We start from the raw sequence: 15222 nt of genomic DNA, 5'->3' as shown, positions 1-15222 counted from the left end.
TATGAGTTTGTGTCTGACGAGTGGATTTCGATGGTTTTATGCGTGATGAGGCTCGAAGTGCTGGGGGATGGTGGGGAGAAGATGGAGTGCGCGTGGATGGGCTACACGGCTTTTGGGCTGGCTTGTTGAACGCCATCGCCGGTATACTTCTTCATAGGACTTTGGCGCGCGGAAAAGCAGGGGGTTGTGTTGGAAGGTGTAGTGTAAAGGTAGGTAGATTATCTTCTGCAGCGTTCACCGTTGAAGGAAGTGGCTGTAGTTGTTGCTTGGCGTTCTTGACTGCGTCCTGCCGCCTGGTTGCGAAGAGCTGAGATGATGGTGAGAAGCTGTCGGTGATGGCCATCATATTGCTGACCTACATGCCTGGATATGCTAGTGAGGAGATGATGCGGTATCTGGTCTCGCACGGTACACAGATGAAGTACGAGGATGTTCAGCCGAAGTACTGGTGGAAGCCGCGTGAGAAAGTGAAGCGGGCAATCGAGCTGATCAATCGAGCTGATCAATCGAGCTGATCAGAGAGCTTGAAGGAACGACGCCGGGGGAGTTGAAGAAGACAGTGAATGATCTGTCATCCTGAGGTTATACTCCCTAATGTGAGAAGCCGGGACACGGTACACGCTTGTGGCGGTTAGAGTGAAGTTCTGGAAGAAATTGTGCAGATTAGGTTTCGAAATAGACACCCTTCTACTATTACGCTGGATTTTAATTTCACTAGTGCAACTGCATCATCTACGAGGACACACGCAGCAGCATCCCTCAGTGCATTCATTGCAATCATCTGTTGACTGTTTTTCCTTCTCACAACATATTCCTCGACACGATCGGATTGAAATAGCTATACCAGAGTGGAATCTTTACTTTTTACACTTCAAGGCCACGAGGGTCTCCACGCGCTCGAATACCCAGGAGATCAAGTCTTCTCACCAGCATTTTTCATCGCATCCTTGTTCTTGTGCGCTGTCTCGCCGGTTCCTCCTCTGTGACGCGGACACGGCCGTGATATTTTTCCCGTGAGCTTCCATCACCACCTTGAGCGCGTCCAGCGATATAGCGTAGTTGAACTGCGCGGCCTGGTCTTTTGCGACATTGTCTCGGATTACCAGCCGACCAACCAGATCCTTCCAAATATCTTCGCCCACGGGGCAGTTGATCTGACAGGACTGATGCAGCGCCATGTTGCGGAGGATGATGCGCTCTATCTTAATGGGGATGTCGAAGGAAGGGGCGTCAGTGTCGGAATCAGAATCGACGACAGTGTCGGAGGCGCTATCTGAGTCGTCATTTGAGGAGCTTAATCTTTGGAGATCGGCTCGAGTAAGCGGAACGGTACCATCGTCTGTGCTGGTCAGTGATGCGGCCTATGGGTAGCGAATATGGTGGGTAGCATACTTGATGGACGTCGGCCCTTGATCAGCCGCGCAATGCGAAGTCCCTTGTAATCATCTAGTTGTTCAAGCTGCTTCTGGAGGTTCGAATCGATGCGCTCGATCTTTGCGGCATCGGCCACAATCTGCCGGTTCATATCTTGCATCAATCCCACGTTGGCCATCTGTATGCATAGTAAAATCGAGGCCTTGATTTGTGCGAGTTCGTCCATGATGCTGCTCAATTTCTTCTCATCCGCTGACCCCTCAAGAAGTTGGCGCGCGAATTGGTTGATCTTTGATTTTGAGCCCGGGTCCAAGTCGCTGAGAAGTACAGCTAGCTTATTTTGAACTTGTTGCATCCGGATCAGCTCGGCACCAAGGCTAGCCGTGTGAAGGTCGGAGTTCTCTTTCTTGATAAGCTGCTGCAAGATAGTCTTGATGCTATCAAGCTCGTCTTCATGGCATATCAAGACGTGGACGAGATCTTTCTGTCGTTTCAGCGCTTTGCGTATGCACTTGATTACCGAAAGGGCGTTCTCCAGAAGATTGGTACTGGCGGATACGGCTCCTAAGATTTCAGCCTTGTGCTAGATTAGTCTTGTCTGCTCCGGTACTTGGAATGGATACCATACCATCGCGTCTTGCAGGAATCGATTCGCACTGTTACTCAAGTGCGCGATAACAGTGGGATGTGATGCGAATTTGTACTCAGTTCATAGCAGTGGTGAGCGGGCACTTATCTTCGCAGCTGCATGACCCCGCCAGGGTCCTGGTCGTTGTGAGATACAGTCATAGTCAATTGTGTGAATGCGATTCTGCATGCAGTGTGCTCTGGTGATAAGTTCGCAGCTTGCAGCAGGATCGAACCATTGATACGCCATCGCCAAGCCAGTTGCAGGTCTCGGGCGCAGACCCATGGCCCTCCAGACCCCATGTTTGCATGGGCAGTGCCAGCTACTAGTGACAAGAGTGTGAATCCGACCAACCCTGGTTGGAGAAGAGACCTTTGAGCGGTGTGTCTGCCTGCTGTGAGCCTTGCGAGAAGATGTATGTCTATTTTTCCGCGATTTCGTTGGCATTTTGTCTGCTGTCGCATCCATCTGATGCGTTTGGGGCAGGCAGGCTGAAGCTCGATCCAACGAGAAACGTCGAGTTGGAAACGTTCGAGAACATAAAAGCGACTTGCAGTGCACAGTTTGTCTCCAGGCACAGAACACTCGAGATCAGCAAAATTGCATGTTGGCATCAACGTGCTTGATCTCCAGGTGGTTGACTTACTATGTGAAGCGTCGCTGTCAAATTACAGCTTTAAGCGGCGTACGATCTGTCGGTCGGTAAAGCTTTCCTTAATACCTGGAGGAACTAGAGCGCGGAGAAATCAATAGACGAGCGGACGCTCTATTGTGGAAGGGATATCAGAGACGAAGAGCCCGCTGCTCCGGCGGAGCTGTATATCCAAGCTGACAAAGAGTGCTGATTGACATATGCTACACTGCCTTATCAAAAACCCCCCTCCTCTGTATGCTCTTCAACACCCAAGTGGCATTCGCTTTTTGCACGCATAACAGCAGAAAATATAAATGAGATACTTAAGAAAATGTCGTATATGTTCCTTGAGTTGTACAAGTTCTTTGGCCGTTCACTGCATTATCTGCCGGCTCGGGCTATGGAGAGGATGAATTCGGCAAGCCATCATAGAACATCAACTTGATGTCTTGCCAATCAAAACGAGGTAAACGCCCCACCATATCGCGCATTCACAGTCCCGTCGATACGTAGTAAAGAAAGCTGGCAGGTTGCTTGTAGTATCGTGTTCCGCGCGCAAAGGGCGCAGTACTGCACCCACCTTCGCGCTGAATACGGAGAGCAACGCAAGAGAGGCGCAATGCCGACGTAGGGTACCCTGCACGCTGTAGGTGATCATTTGACAGTTCGCAGATTTGATGCAGCTATATTCGAAGCCCACCAGTGACACGCTGCCAGAAGCGAAGTTGCATAAATGCTTGCAGGCCGGTGAACCATGGCCACAGGGGCGGGGTAGCCAATGACGTTATAGTATCTATATATCGCGGGTTTCGAAAGCTGAACGATATACCGCCCAGAAGTTTGCCTGATGTACACGTCACCTCCCGCGCCAGCCTCGGAATGCACTGCGCCAGAATCCTCCAATCGCGTAATATGGGTATCAATCAAGGGAAGGGTCTGTTGCGGCTGTCCCCAGGAGCATGTCGAAAAAGCAGTCTTCCACGACGTGGAAACGTCGCACGATGCTCTTGGCGCTGCCTGGCATGGGGAAAGAAAGATCTACGAAGTCGCCAGTGGAAGAGAGACGCTTCGAGTTCCACGTAATCGAGCTTACCGCCGCAGTGTTGAAATGCGTTCCGAGACCGAGACGGTTGACTATCTTAAGGGAGATGAAATTGTCTTTGACACTTCGAGGGAAGATAAGGCAGAACGTTTTTGGCTGTCCACTCGTTTTAGAAAGGACCGTGATGTTTTGTTTCTCCTTTCGTAGAGACGATATCTCCGCCGGGCTAACCTTTGGGCATCGTCAGTGGCAATAGTCGTGAGATAACATTGTCAACTAACAATGTTGCAATCAGTGGAACGCTTCACTGGAGCTGGGAGTCGAGGCTTTACAGGCACGGCAGCTGGTAGTGGAGGGGCTACTCGTGTGCTTGCAACTGCACTTATGACTTCGCAATGACACGGGATGATGAGATATTTACTGATCCGAGGTCAGAAGAGTCATTGGACGTGGTAGAGGTACTTACAAGTTGAGGTTATTTATTCTATCCGTGACATGTCCGTTGATTTGTAGGGCACTGTCGCGGGCTCTATTGCCGATGACGGCGGACAGTTGCGTCACTTGTTTGGCGTCTGTAAGACGGTCGACGGCAGATGCTCCTGATTGAGCTCTACCACTGAAGAAACGAGTGGAAAGACTGATATCACTTCTAATAATGCTAGTCATGGTTAGAGATACTGATACCGAAAGCTCAAAGAATGGATGGAGGGAAGCATCAAGCTATCAGGCTGGATAGTTCACGCTCGTAGGTGCTGGCGGGGTCGCCGCAGAGGCAGCAAGGCCGCACGATTTGTGAGCACGATTTGAAGCCTGGCCTGACCGAGCCACCCGAATCATGTTCGTATCAAACGTGGGATGCTTGCTTTTGGTGGTTCTGCCAGTGCGCTAGCGGTTAATCTGCTTGATCGCGGGGGATGAGCTATCCAGTGGCTTGTTTGGCATTGAATCGATTTGCCGCGTCGCTACCGGTCAATCGAGAGAGGCATAGCGTCTCACGAGGAGGAGGAGCGGGACCCCTGGCATGTCCGATGATGCTCAAGCTTGGGGGTTGCCCCACTTCCTTCTGCCTTGCAGCAGGGCTCATGCGAACACTCAGACGTACTGGTCACAACGCAATTTCATGAATTGAACATCTACCGCAATCTCTGCCACGCCGGCTCATTCGCACATCATGACCCCCAGATAGGCGTCGCATTGGCTAGGCGCCCACCCTAGCGCTATCCAGCGCATCCTGAAAGCGCGCGGCAGCTGAGGATACACAAGGCTGGTTGCGACGACATTGCCTCAATTGCGCGCCATGGTTGATCGCGTAACCTTAGCACAGACGCTGCTTGATGGTTATCGTTCTAAGGTCTTGGAACTTTTGGTGGACTATCTCCAAGATAAAGAAATCCGGACAGCGACCGAGCAGTACATAGGACAACATAATCCCACTCCTATACGGCTCGATACGGCATTTGAACAGCAGTCCAGACCCTCACGGGCACATTCACACCATACCGACTCCTCCCCACTCCAAAGAACGACTCGACAGGACATCCCTCATACGAGACACAGCCTGCATACCCCTCCCACGAGCGCGGGCTCGGTTAAGTCCCACGCCTCGAGCCTGGCGGCTGCGGGTCTGGAAAAAATTTACTTGATATCTTGCGATGACGCTGGCACAGATCAGCCAGTCATATCAAGAAGTGCGCCAGTGAAACACAACCTGATTCGAGATAAAGTGGTATACGGTCGCGGCTTTGGCACCAGTATAGACCATGTCGACGAGTTGGTATCTGTGCCTCTCCTATCTGGTGGTCAGAGGTGGGAGAAGGCAATGACCGCCGTAAATCTGACCTGGCGCCGTCGCAACGAATACACAACGAATGTCGACTCATTCTACATTGTGTCAACAAGACTACTCGATAGTGATGTAATTCTGGGCTCCGATGTATCCCTGGAACACCAATTTCCTTCAGGTGAGTCTCCTACGATCCGCCAAATCTGCGCCGAATTAGACTGACCTGGCTTCAACGATAACAGATGTTCAAGAAGCACACTCACCGCAAGCACGCTACCAGCGAGGAGGTTTTGTAGAAATGGAAGAGCTTGACCCAGCAATTCATCCGCACGCGCCAACAGCGCCATTGCATCCTTACCAACAAACCAGTATACCACCTAACTTACAGCGGGCATACGACCGTTTCGAACCTCTGCGCGATACCCAACGCATGCATGCAGCAGAAACACCTGCTCCGGCCCCTCATCCAAGGCACATCGACCACGGACAACCACCCCACACAAGTACACCTCTTGCGGCGCAAAGGCCTTCGAGCGACCAACTTCAAGTAGTCGGCTTGTGGGACAAAACACCCATTAGAATGTCGTTCGATCCAGAGGCCCCAGGAGAGGCCTTTTATCAAGCCTTTCACCAGTGGGCCGTGCGACGGAAACCTGGTGTTGAATTAGAGCGACACAGAATGACACTGTTGCTCAAAACGAGTAAAAAGACGCCTGACGACGAAGTGTACGAGCTTCGTCTAGAGGAAGGCGAACTGGAGGAGCTCTGGGAGACGGCTGTCGACTGGATCCAAGAGAATAAAAGCCCAAAGGCTCCACATCTTTATGCGACGGTTGAGCTGGAGGCGGGATGATGCCTTCAGCTCACTACGATGCCTTATCCTAACTCGGAGGTAGAAGACATCTGTACGTGGGAAGTGTGAGGCTGAATCAGTCCCTCAATGCGCCACTTGGGCATGACTCATGGGTCCAGTGAAACGTTCACTAACAATGCAGCACGCAGACACGTCATGTGAAGAAGGGGCATTCGATACCTATTTTGTGTGGATAATTAAACGAACGGATGCACGATCTACGTCAACACTACGAGCTTCCTACACCACATCCACAGGCTCGTCGCGCACGCCAACCTCACTATCTCTTAGATAAGAACCCGGCTATTCGCTCTCGGCAACCTTCTTACCATCCCTCAATAGATGTTGTCAGCGCACAACGTATCGCAAGTCGTAAATCCCACAACAAGATTCGACACGTCCATATCAATCGATGTGCAAGTAACGAAGCTCGCATATTCGTTGATCCTGCATGTCGGTGCATAAGCGCAGCAGATCGTACCCGTGATGATGCAGTCGGTACCGTCATTCAGCTCGCCGGCATAAGCGGAAACTTCGCTGAATATGATGGAGCCGACGCGGCCTGAGTAGTTGGTGACAAAGTTGGAGTCGTATGTCGTGTCGCCAGTGAAGCTGCCGATGGGATCGCCAGTGCAGTCTGTGGAGTCGTAGATGTTAAAAACGTTCTGGTGGTTCACGGCGGAAACCGTAGCTCCGAAGAGCGCAGTCATGACGGTGGCGGCGGTGAATTGCATCTTGATTGTTGTAACTTGGCACGATCCTGTGAATGAATTAGTCATCGTCTTTTTAGAGTTCGTTCGAGCGTAGGTACCTCAAACGATGGTTGGCAATGTTTGGGATCGAATGATGGCAGTAACAAAAGTTTTACGTGGTGCCGGTCGCCTTTCATATAGTCCTTGACTGACTGGTTGTTGTACATGCCGCCGACGTCAGCATCTTGTCGCTCGCCACTTTTACCTCGGCCATAGTCTTCGTGAACCTTTCCGTATATCGCATTTGCTCTCTGCACCGTCGAACGTCATCCCTTTACGCAACGTAACCGTCGTCTATTTCCGCAATGTAACCTTCGTTTCTCTCTGCACATGCGCGTTTTGTCCGAGAAGATTGGTCAGTCACCGTCAGTGCAGAGGATTCGCACTACAGGGATGCGAGAAGAGGTGTTTAGATCCTGTATGGCATTGTTTGGCAGGCGCCCATCGCGATGTTGGAGCAAGGCGGTAAAGACTGTGGGTCGTGTGCTAGATGGAGTCGATATATCCGGCTAGTAGTTCTGTTAGCATAGGGTCCAGAAAGTGATGGCCCACGGGCGCAGAGTACAACATGTAGAAAAGTGGAAAATCCTATTATCATGGTAGCAACCATTGGTTGCTTCACCTGAGTTGAGAGGTTGCTAGCGCCATATTGCCTCTACCAACCTTAATAGGCTAATGCTATACATTTGATAATGATAAAAGAGGTCCACTTCTCTAAACTTTCCATTTCGGCCGTAAGCTACGTCTTTGCGAAAAGCATCGGTATGCAACAAAAAATATCACAGTCCCACAATTTCTGTGTTGGAGGCAGGGCATTAGAGTTGACGTTGACTACCACGACACTCTAATGTCGCAGTCAGAAGGATGCGGTCCATCCAAGCAGCGCGACCTTTCTACAAGACTTGAACACCTGTGCATTTCGCGAACCTGGCGCGCTGTGAGGGCGCGTAACCGAGCCGAGGACATCAACTAGCTCTGGCTAGAATCCTACAGTACCTTGCAAGGATTCAAGACTTTCCACCCTAGACAGGTCCAAGGATACAATTTGAGACTACGTAGCGAGGACGATCATTTTGGTGGATCTGCCCCTGAAGGGGCGAAGGAAATAACGGGAATCTTTGGCAGCGCCCGTGCCCTAAACATTGCCGGCTTTTACTTCGCTCCTTGTGCTCCTTCCATTTGCTGACGTAAGTCCGATGCTAGACATAGATTGTAACTTGGTAGATGCGGCCGGAAAAGTCTCTACACATGCGCTCTATTGCCGCGCTCTGCTTGTATTTACACAACTCCAGTTCCACGTCTCCGACTGCAGCTGCAAGATGGATGATACGGACGCAACACTGTCACGGCCATTAATCGATGACCAGCAAGATGATTCGCACACTCAAAGCCGGAGGAGGTTTCGAACGATGCTATGGCCGTGGTCGACCTTCCTTGCCGCTACGGTAGCTGCGTTGCTGATAGCCCTGGTATACCGCTCACATTCGATAATCGATCATAATTGTAATGCCGGGGAACTTAGTAAGTCAAAGCCAAGGCTTATCTTGAACAGCTTCAGACCACTCACACACAGCTCAAAGGCATACCCAATATTTCCAATGTCTATCAGCGTTTCACCGGTGGCCTCAAGTATGATGACAACGGAAATCTGTATCGAGATACTTCGGGGGAAATTAAATCCTATATTGGTAATAGCTCTGGAGTTAACGAGGCTTGGAAAGTTTTCGAAGCTAGTAAGTTCAATGCTGCAATTTTGGTGCCAGAACTTTAATACCTGTCCAGTCCAAACTATCGAGCTGCACCCAGACGAGGTTGATATCGAAGGACTATATGTGGACAAACGACCAATGGTCATAACCATCCCAGACGTCTTTCATCAGCTTCATTGCCTGGTAGGTGCATGCTTGGTGCCAGGGCGCAGCCCACTAACGGGGTTTAGGACCAGATTCGTATGTCACTTCTCAACGGCGAGTACCTCGCAGATAACAATGCCGTCCAACGCATGCATATCGGTACGTTTTGAGAAAATGTTATAAGCGAGGTAATACACCGCTAAAGCTCGTTCACAGATCATTGCATCGATTACATCAGACAAGCGATTCAATGCCGGTCAGATTTTACCCCCCTGAAGCTCTTCTATAGCCAGTCAGCCAAGCGGATAATGGTAGATTTTGATGTGGAACATCAATGTAAGGACTTTGATGAGATTGTTAACTGGACGTGGGAACACCGCGCACAGAAGATCGAGATTTGATAAGGAGAGATTTTGCTTGCATGGTGGCCGTCAGCGTTTCTTGAGTAAGCGGGCAGCGCAGTCCTGGATGGATTCTCACTTCTGGGCATGCATCAATACTATCGTTTTTTTTTCATTTTACCATGTTCATCCAGACAACATAGTTCCACCGCTTTTTCGTGTCTCCTTCCGAATCTGTAAATCTTGCCTAATGTGTAAATACTGTAAGATTAACAGCCAACAACGATCGTGCACTTTTCGTGCAGGCTGGCCGCGAATTATCACAGTCAGCTTGACCGTCTTCAGTGTACAGTCGCTATAACCAACAAGGTAGAAATGCCACGCATTGCTAAAAGCTGGCATGCACGATCCTTATTGTGAGAGTCGGTTAGTATGGTGGGCCAAAACAGGCAATAGGTTAGATCGTTTGGGGACTAGGGTGGAATTAGCATTCAACGACGCAGATCGAGATGCCAATATATGTACTTGTATTTCCAATATGTGCACCGCGCGTTTTTGCACTACGCGAGACCCGCAATTCTTGCGAATAGGAAACGACTATCTAGTATGTATACACTAATGTTTGCCCCCACATTACCCGAGGCATATTTGGTTAAAGGTCTACAAACGTCTGACATGTCCTGATTCAACAACATCCTGATCTTAGATGCTCAACATGTGCATCCGGCATCTCCGCAATACGCTAGACCCGCAATTCTTAACACAAACTAGACGTGCAATGTGTGTGTATTCCAACGGTTGACCCCACGTGTTGACAATCCTTGTAGCGAAAGCATACTGTTTGGTTAAAGGTGAACACAAACGTCTGACATGTCCTTACTCTAGGCGATGTTACATTAATCCTTAGCGCATCTTGATAATAAGGATACATTCCGCGCGTCAAGCTTTGACCAAGCTTTGACCAAGCTTCGTCCCATCGCTGGCCTCGTCTAGCGAAGCTTGTACCTTGAAGCATTTGCATAGATCGCGAGTTGCGGCTACGTGCATCCGATGCGAAGCACTCGAGGATCGGTGCTTGATGATGGAAGCATGAACGCTACACCACTCTAGATCACGACAAGATGTTAGAGTGTCCACGGTAAGCATATAAGAAGTCGAGGAGCCGCTGAATCGTTAAGAGCACCATTGCCCCCTCAATTCGCATCGATCATCACCGCTTCCACTGTGCCAGCTGCTCAACAAAGCACTTGAACATCTCTCAGACCAAGATGCGCTTCACCACACTTCTCGGTCTCAGCGCCGCCGCAGCACCAGCTCTTGCTGCGTCGACTGCTTCCCTCTACGTTACGAACGATTGTTCAGAGAGCGTCTACGTCGTCTACGCCACCGATGCCTCCGGCTCATACGTGCAAGGCCAAAAAACATTGACCACTGGAACAGGGTTTCAAGTAATTCTCGCTGGACTGGGTACGCGCTCCCCGTCTGCATCCCTCCAGCATATGCTAATCCTTTCGCGACCGTAGGATACAGCGTCGGCTTCTCCACCGACTCCAACTACTATGCGACTACCACGCCGAAGCTGATCATGGGGTACTCGGTGAACTCGGACGACAGTCTGCTGTATTACAGCATTACTACGGACGTCGGCAACCCGTTTGCGAGCCAGTCGTGGTCGCTTACGAGTGACAATGATGCGTGCACGTCTGTCTCCTCGCCTAATGGGGTTACGTATGCTTGCCCGGCTGGGTCGTTCTTGTTCTTCAACTTGTGTGGTTAGGTCTGCCGATGGTATAGATGCGCTATGAGTTTTCGGTTGCAGGTTGAAGACTATTCGGTATAGATAGGTAGTAGAAGGAGTAGTTAATTTCAAGCTATTCCCAGATATGTGCCTCTTGGCCCACTTCGAGTGCATTCACATTCACAGCTCCGAAAGCGGCTGCCATTATCTATCATGGGTTTATAGGTTGCCGAGAATAGGTATTTGAGTAGGGATGGAACGTACACGTGTTTGTGGTGGATTGAGGAACTGAGCCAGTGAGTGCAGTGAAATAAATTTTGCGCAGTGTAATTGGGGCGACGTATATGCATGGTCAGGCGATTCGTAGTTAGTATGTTATGTGTAAGCCTCCTCCGTATTGTCTGTCGAGCGTTGGTCGTCGAGACGTTCAACAACCTTACTCTGTATACCGAATGTAGGAGTACGATCATTCTTCCAGTTTAATGTTGTGGTTTCCGATCGGCGTTTTGTGTGTCCAACGCGTATATTAGCCCCCTACATGTATTCCCCATCTGCCGCACAGTTATCTGCGCCACTATAACTCAAGGCTGGCATTGTGTTGCTTAGACTCCATTAACCTCTCGCTGTCGAATGAGGCCACAGTCATGATTTCTGATACCCTGAGATTTCTGTTCTTATCGTTTTAGAAGTTCCTTTCACTCGTAGGTCTTGTTTCAACCAGCTCTGAGTTATTGCTCTTAGTGGGTCCGGACAAGAGTGTCGAATGTAAGGGTTAGGATTCCGCTTTCTGTAACGAGTTTCAGTGGTCAACGTCTCGCATGCTGTTGGAATTAGAAAAGGTGTGTTGGCTAGGACAAGAAGTGTCGAAGGGAAGGGCTAGGGTTCTGAGTTACTACTTACTCACTCCGCATTCACTCCGTTTCTTCGTTCCTTGGCACGCTTATACATTCCAACGAATCAGACTATAACTTTTAGTTTCTAATTTACATAGTGATATAAGCCTTTGTGTCGAACCTAATCATCCGACTAATTCTTCCAATTCTTCTTCTCATCCTATCAGTGTCCATAATCTATCCTATCAAGAACTATCCAAAGCTAACCCTCTTCTAACCCATATAATCCTCACGACTAGCTCCAAGACAAACCAAAGGGATCTCTCTCAGGCATCTCCGTCTCAAAGGACCAAGAACGGTGCCTATAGAGACAAATAAGATCCCAAGGTAGAAGCCAAGAGTTCGTAATCTGGTTTATCCTACCTATATCCTAGTATGGTCGTGATCACCACGTTACACAGTCTCTCGAATCCAACATATCCATATTTATTCAAACCCCCCACTCCTCCTCCTCCTTCCCTTTCTCCTTCCACTCCTCACACTACCTTCCACCACTCCTCCACACCCCCAATCCTCTACACCCCCAATCCTCCACACCACCTTCCTATTTCCCCCTAAGAATCATCCCCTTCTAGCACAACCCCCTCCCACTCTATCATCTCCACATTCCAAACAACCCCCTTATCAATCCATACGCACCAGCGCCCCAACAAAAAGTACCTGTACCAAGGTACCATCACAGTGCCGTTTCAGCAAGCCGTAAAAAGGCGCTGAAAAAAAAATCCGTATGCAATGGTGCAATGCGGCAATCCACCTTCCCTTCTCTTCTTTGCTTTGCTTTGCTTTGCTTTGCTTTGCTTTGCTTTGCTTTGCTTTGCTTTGCTTTTCTCCACGCTCCAGCCCGCCTCGACCCGGTGTGAAGAGGCTGTGAAGACCATGTTCGAATGTGTTGTGTTCCCCCAGCCCTACCCCAGCTCCATATACCTCGCATAAAAAGCAGCGCAGATCTCCAGCTACTCTACCTCCACCTTTCCTCTCCTTTCCTTTCCTTTCCTCTCGGGAAAGGAAAGCAGGGAGGCACCGCAAGACAAGACAAGTAAGACTTCACGCGTACTATAAACCAACCAGCCTCGCAGCTCATCAAATGCATGAAAAGCACAGCTCGTGTCGCGCGCGTGTCTGCGTCTGCGTCTGGCCTTATCATACGCCTCCTTCCTTCGAGGGGTGTACTCCCTCCGGCTAACAGAGCATAAACAAGCAAAGAAAATAGGATTTCGCTTCGTTCGAATGGAAGAAGGTAGGGTTAGCGTTTGAACGTAAAGAAGGGATTTTGCTACTATATCGAATCTAGGACGACTCTAAGATGTGGCTATGCAAGCTTTCAACGCCGTCCCATATCGACCGCGGCGCAAGCCACACATTCCTCACTCAATATACATACAATCCAGAAAAGAAACGAAAGAAACGAAAAAAGAAAGAAAGAAAGACGCAAAGAGCCGCCAATGGACCACTTCTCCCCTTCCTCCCCTTCCTCCCCTTCCTCTCTTCAAATCGCCAGCAGACTGCTTACTCTTACTCACAAAACAAGCATCCCCGCCATCGACACACCCGCCAACCCAGCGTACGCAAGCCCAATTGTCTTCCCATACGCCACGAAACCAGGCGGACTCAGACTCCCCGCCACCCCTTGCTCGACCCGGACGCAGCGCCCGTCTCCGTCCCAACAGCCGCCGTCCCTTCCCCGTCGGACTAGGCACGCTCCCCGTCCCACTGCTTATAGCATCAAGCAGCGTCCCACACCCACTGCTCGTACTCGCACTCTGCGTGGTAGCCACGCCGCTAAAGTCGCACGCAGAAGCAGACTTCCCGTTGCCGACGTAGTACTCGTTTGCGACCCACGCGAGCTGGTCCTTGGGCGCGCACCCGCCGAGCGTGCCGAAGTCGCCCGTTGTGGCATTGTGCTGGATGCCGGTGCAGTATTTTCCGTCGGACTTGCCGCAGATGTAGTTGAAGACGTCTTCGTAGGCGGATTCGTCGGTTGATTTGATGTTGCACGACAGACTTGCCGCCATGCAGGCGCAGAGTTGGGGTTTACGGACGGGGGGGGCGACGCGACGGGGAGCCAGGAGGTACCTGTGGAGGGGCACGCGGGGCCGAGTTGGAAGGCGTGTACTTGGAGCGGGCGGTGGTGGTGGGTGTCACGGAGGCGAGTTCGCTGCGGAGGGAGGTGAAGTCGGGATAGGGGGAGACGGAGGCGTCGCTGTCTTGGAGCTCGACGAGGCCGTAGTTGTTTTCGCTCATGAACCATTGGTAGACGATGCCGCCGGAGAAGACGTCCGTCATGTTGCCGTAGAGGACCTGGACTTCGGTGAAGGGACGGTGGGTGGGCCCGCCCGTGATGCCCTCGATGCAGCCGTATTCGGCGAAGAAGACGGGGACGGGGTAGTCCTTGAAGAAGTCGTAGCGCTCGCCGTACGATGAGTCGGCGTAGTTGCTGTCGCCGCACCACGAGTAGACGTTGTAGCCCCAGAAGTCAATCTGCGTTGCGTTTCCGGTGTTGCCAGGCTCGCAGGCAAAGTATGCGGCGAGGTCGTCGCGGGTGGGTACGTCGGCCGTAGCATAGCCTACGCCCATGGTGGAGCGGTAGTTCTGCGACGAGATGTAGCCTTTGGTGTCGCGCACTGCGGCCTTGACGAAGGCGGCGGCCGCAGTCTGGTTACCCGAGCTGACGTTCTCATTGCCCGCGAAGAAGCCAATGACGTTCTTGTACTTGGACAGGGCATCGACGACACCGGTGTAGCGACGGTACAGATCGACGTTCCACTCTGGGTCGTCGGACACGATCGAGGTCTTCGGCTCGCTCAGGTCGGCAATAACATAAATGCCTGCCGATGCAAATGTCTCCATGCAGTCATCGTGGTCCTTTGTCGGGTCGATGGCATAGACACGGAGGACATTGGTGTAAAGCTGCTTCAAGTACGGCAGATCCCGCTTGCAGCCAGCACTGTCGGCCAGCGGATCAGTGTAGGAGGCGTTGGAATCCGTGGTGCCGTTTGGCGAATAGTTCTGCTGGTATGCGACGCCCTTCATCAAGCTGGGCACGTTAGCTTACATTCCTCTGCTCTGGCAAGGAGATGGGCGTACAATTGCGAGCCATTGTTGGTATAGAAGAAGTGCTGGCCGTAGACCTCGATGGGAGCAATGTCGTCGTAGCTCGCCGCTTCAACTCCCGCCAACGCGGCCACGAGGGCAGCAGCGCCCGTCCAGATGCCCTTCATGATGCGCGACTCTCTTCTAACGAATGACTTGATAACGAATGATAGCAGACCCAAGGATAACCGTCTCTTCTCGGCAGCTCAAGCTTCGTGTCTTGGAGGGCTTCCGGTGTTGA

General features: G+C 51.1%; 5 protein-coding genes across 5 annotated transcripts; 2 read left to right on the top strand and 3 right to left on the bottom strand.

The window, feature by feature from the left end:
• Positions 1–923: 923 nt before the first annotated feature.
• On the bottom strand, positions 924–2005 carry N0V89_007901 (uncharacterized protein; the record flags this gene model as incomplete). The annotated part of the gene is made up of 3 exons (XM_056216661.1): positions 924–1339; positions 1393–1957; positions 2003–2005. The coding sequence occupies 3 exons, from the start codon at positions 2003–2005 to the stop codon at positions 924–926; spliced, it is 984 nt and encodes a 327-aa protein (XP_056070908.1).
• Positions 2006–6041: 4036 nt separating this feature from the next.
• N0V89_007900 (uncharacterized protein) lies at positions 6042–6314 on the top strand (the record flags this gene model as incomplete). The annotated part of the gene is made up of 2 exons (XM_056216660.1): positions 6042–6046; positions 6140–6314. The coding sequence occupies 2 exons, from the start codon at positions 6042–6044 to the stop codon at positions 6312–6314; spliced, it is 180 nt and encodes a 59-aa protein (XP_056070907.1).
• A 303-nt stretch (positions 6315–6617) lies between these two features.
• Positions 6618–7024, bottom strand: N0V89_007899 (uncharacterized protein; the record flags this gene model as incomplete). Its single annotated transcript, XM_056216659.1, has 2 exons — positions 6618–6648; positions 6711–7024. The coding sequence occupies 2 exons, from the start codon at positions 7022–7024 to the stop codon at positions 6618–6620; spliced, it is 345 nt and encodes a 114-aa protein (XP_056070906.1).
• Positions 7025–10528: 3504 nt separating this feature from the next.
• Positions 10529–11037, top strand: N0V89_007898 (uncharacterized protein; the record flags this gene model as incomplete). The annotated part of the gene is made up of 2 exons (XM_056216658.1): positions 10529–10727; positions 10784–11037. The coding sequence occupies 2 exons, from the start codon at positions 10529–10531 to the stop codon at positions 11035–11037; spliced, it is 453 nt and encodes a 150-aa protein (XP_056070905.1).
• Positions 11038–13922: 2885 nt separating this feature from the next.
• Positions 13923–15109, bottom strand: gel4 (1 3-beta-glucanosyltransferase gel4; the record flags this gene model as incomplete). The annotated part of the gene is made up of 2 exons (XM_056216657.1): positions 13923–14925; positions 14976–15109. The coding sequence occupies 2 exons, from the start codon at positions 15107–15109 to the stop codon at positions 13923–13925; spliced, it is 1137 nt and encodes a 378-aa protein (XP_056070904.1).
• Positions 15110–15222: the final 113 nt, after the last annotated feature.

Source organism: Didymosphaeria variabile (assembly GCF_027946475.1).
Source record: "Didymosphaeria variabile strain IMI 356815 chromosome Unknown scaffold_5, whole genome shotgun sequence".
NCBI lineage: Eukaryota > Fungi > Ascomycota > Dothideomycetes > Pleosporales > Didymosphaeriaceae > Didymosphaeria > Didymosphaeria variabile.
Note: the sequence above shows the minus strand (reverse complement) of the source record. Positions and strands in the feature narration are given on the sequence as shown.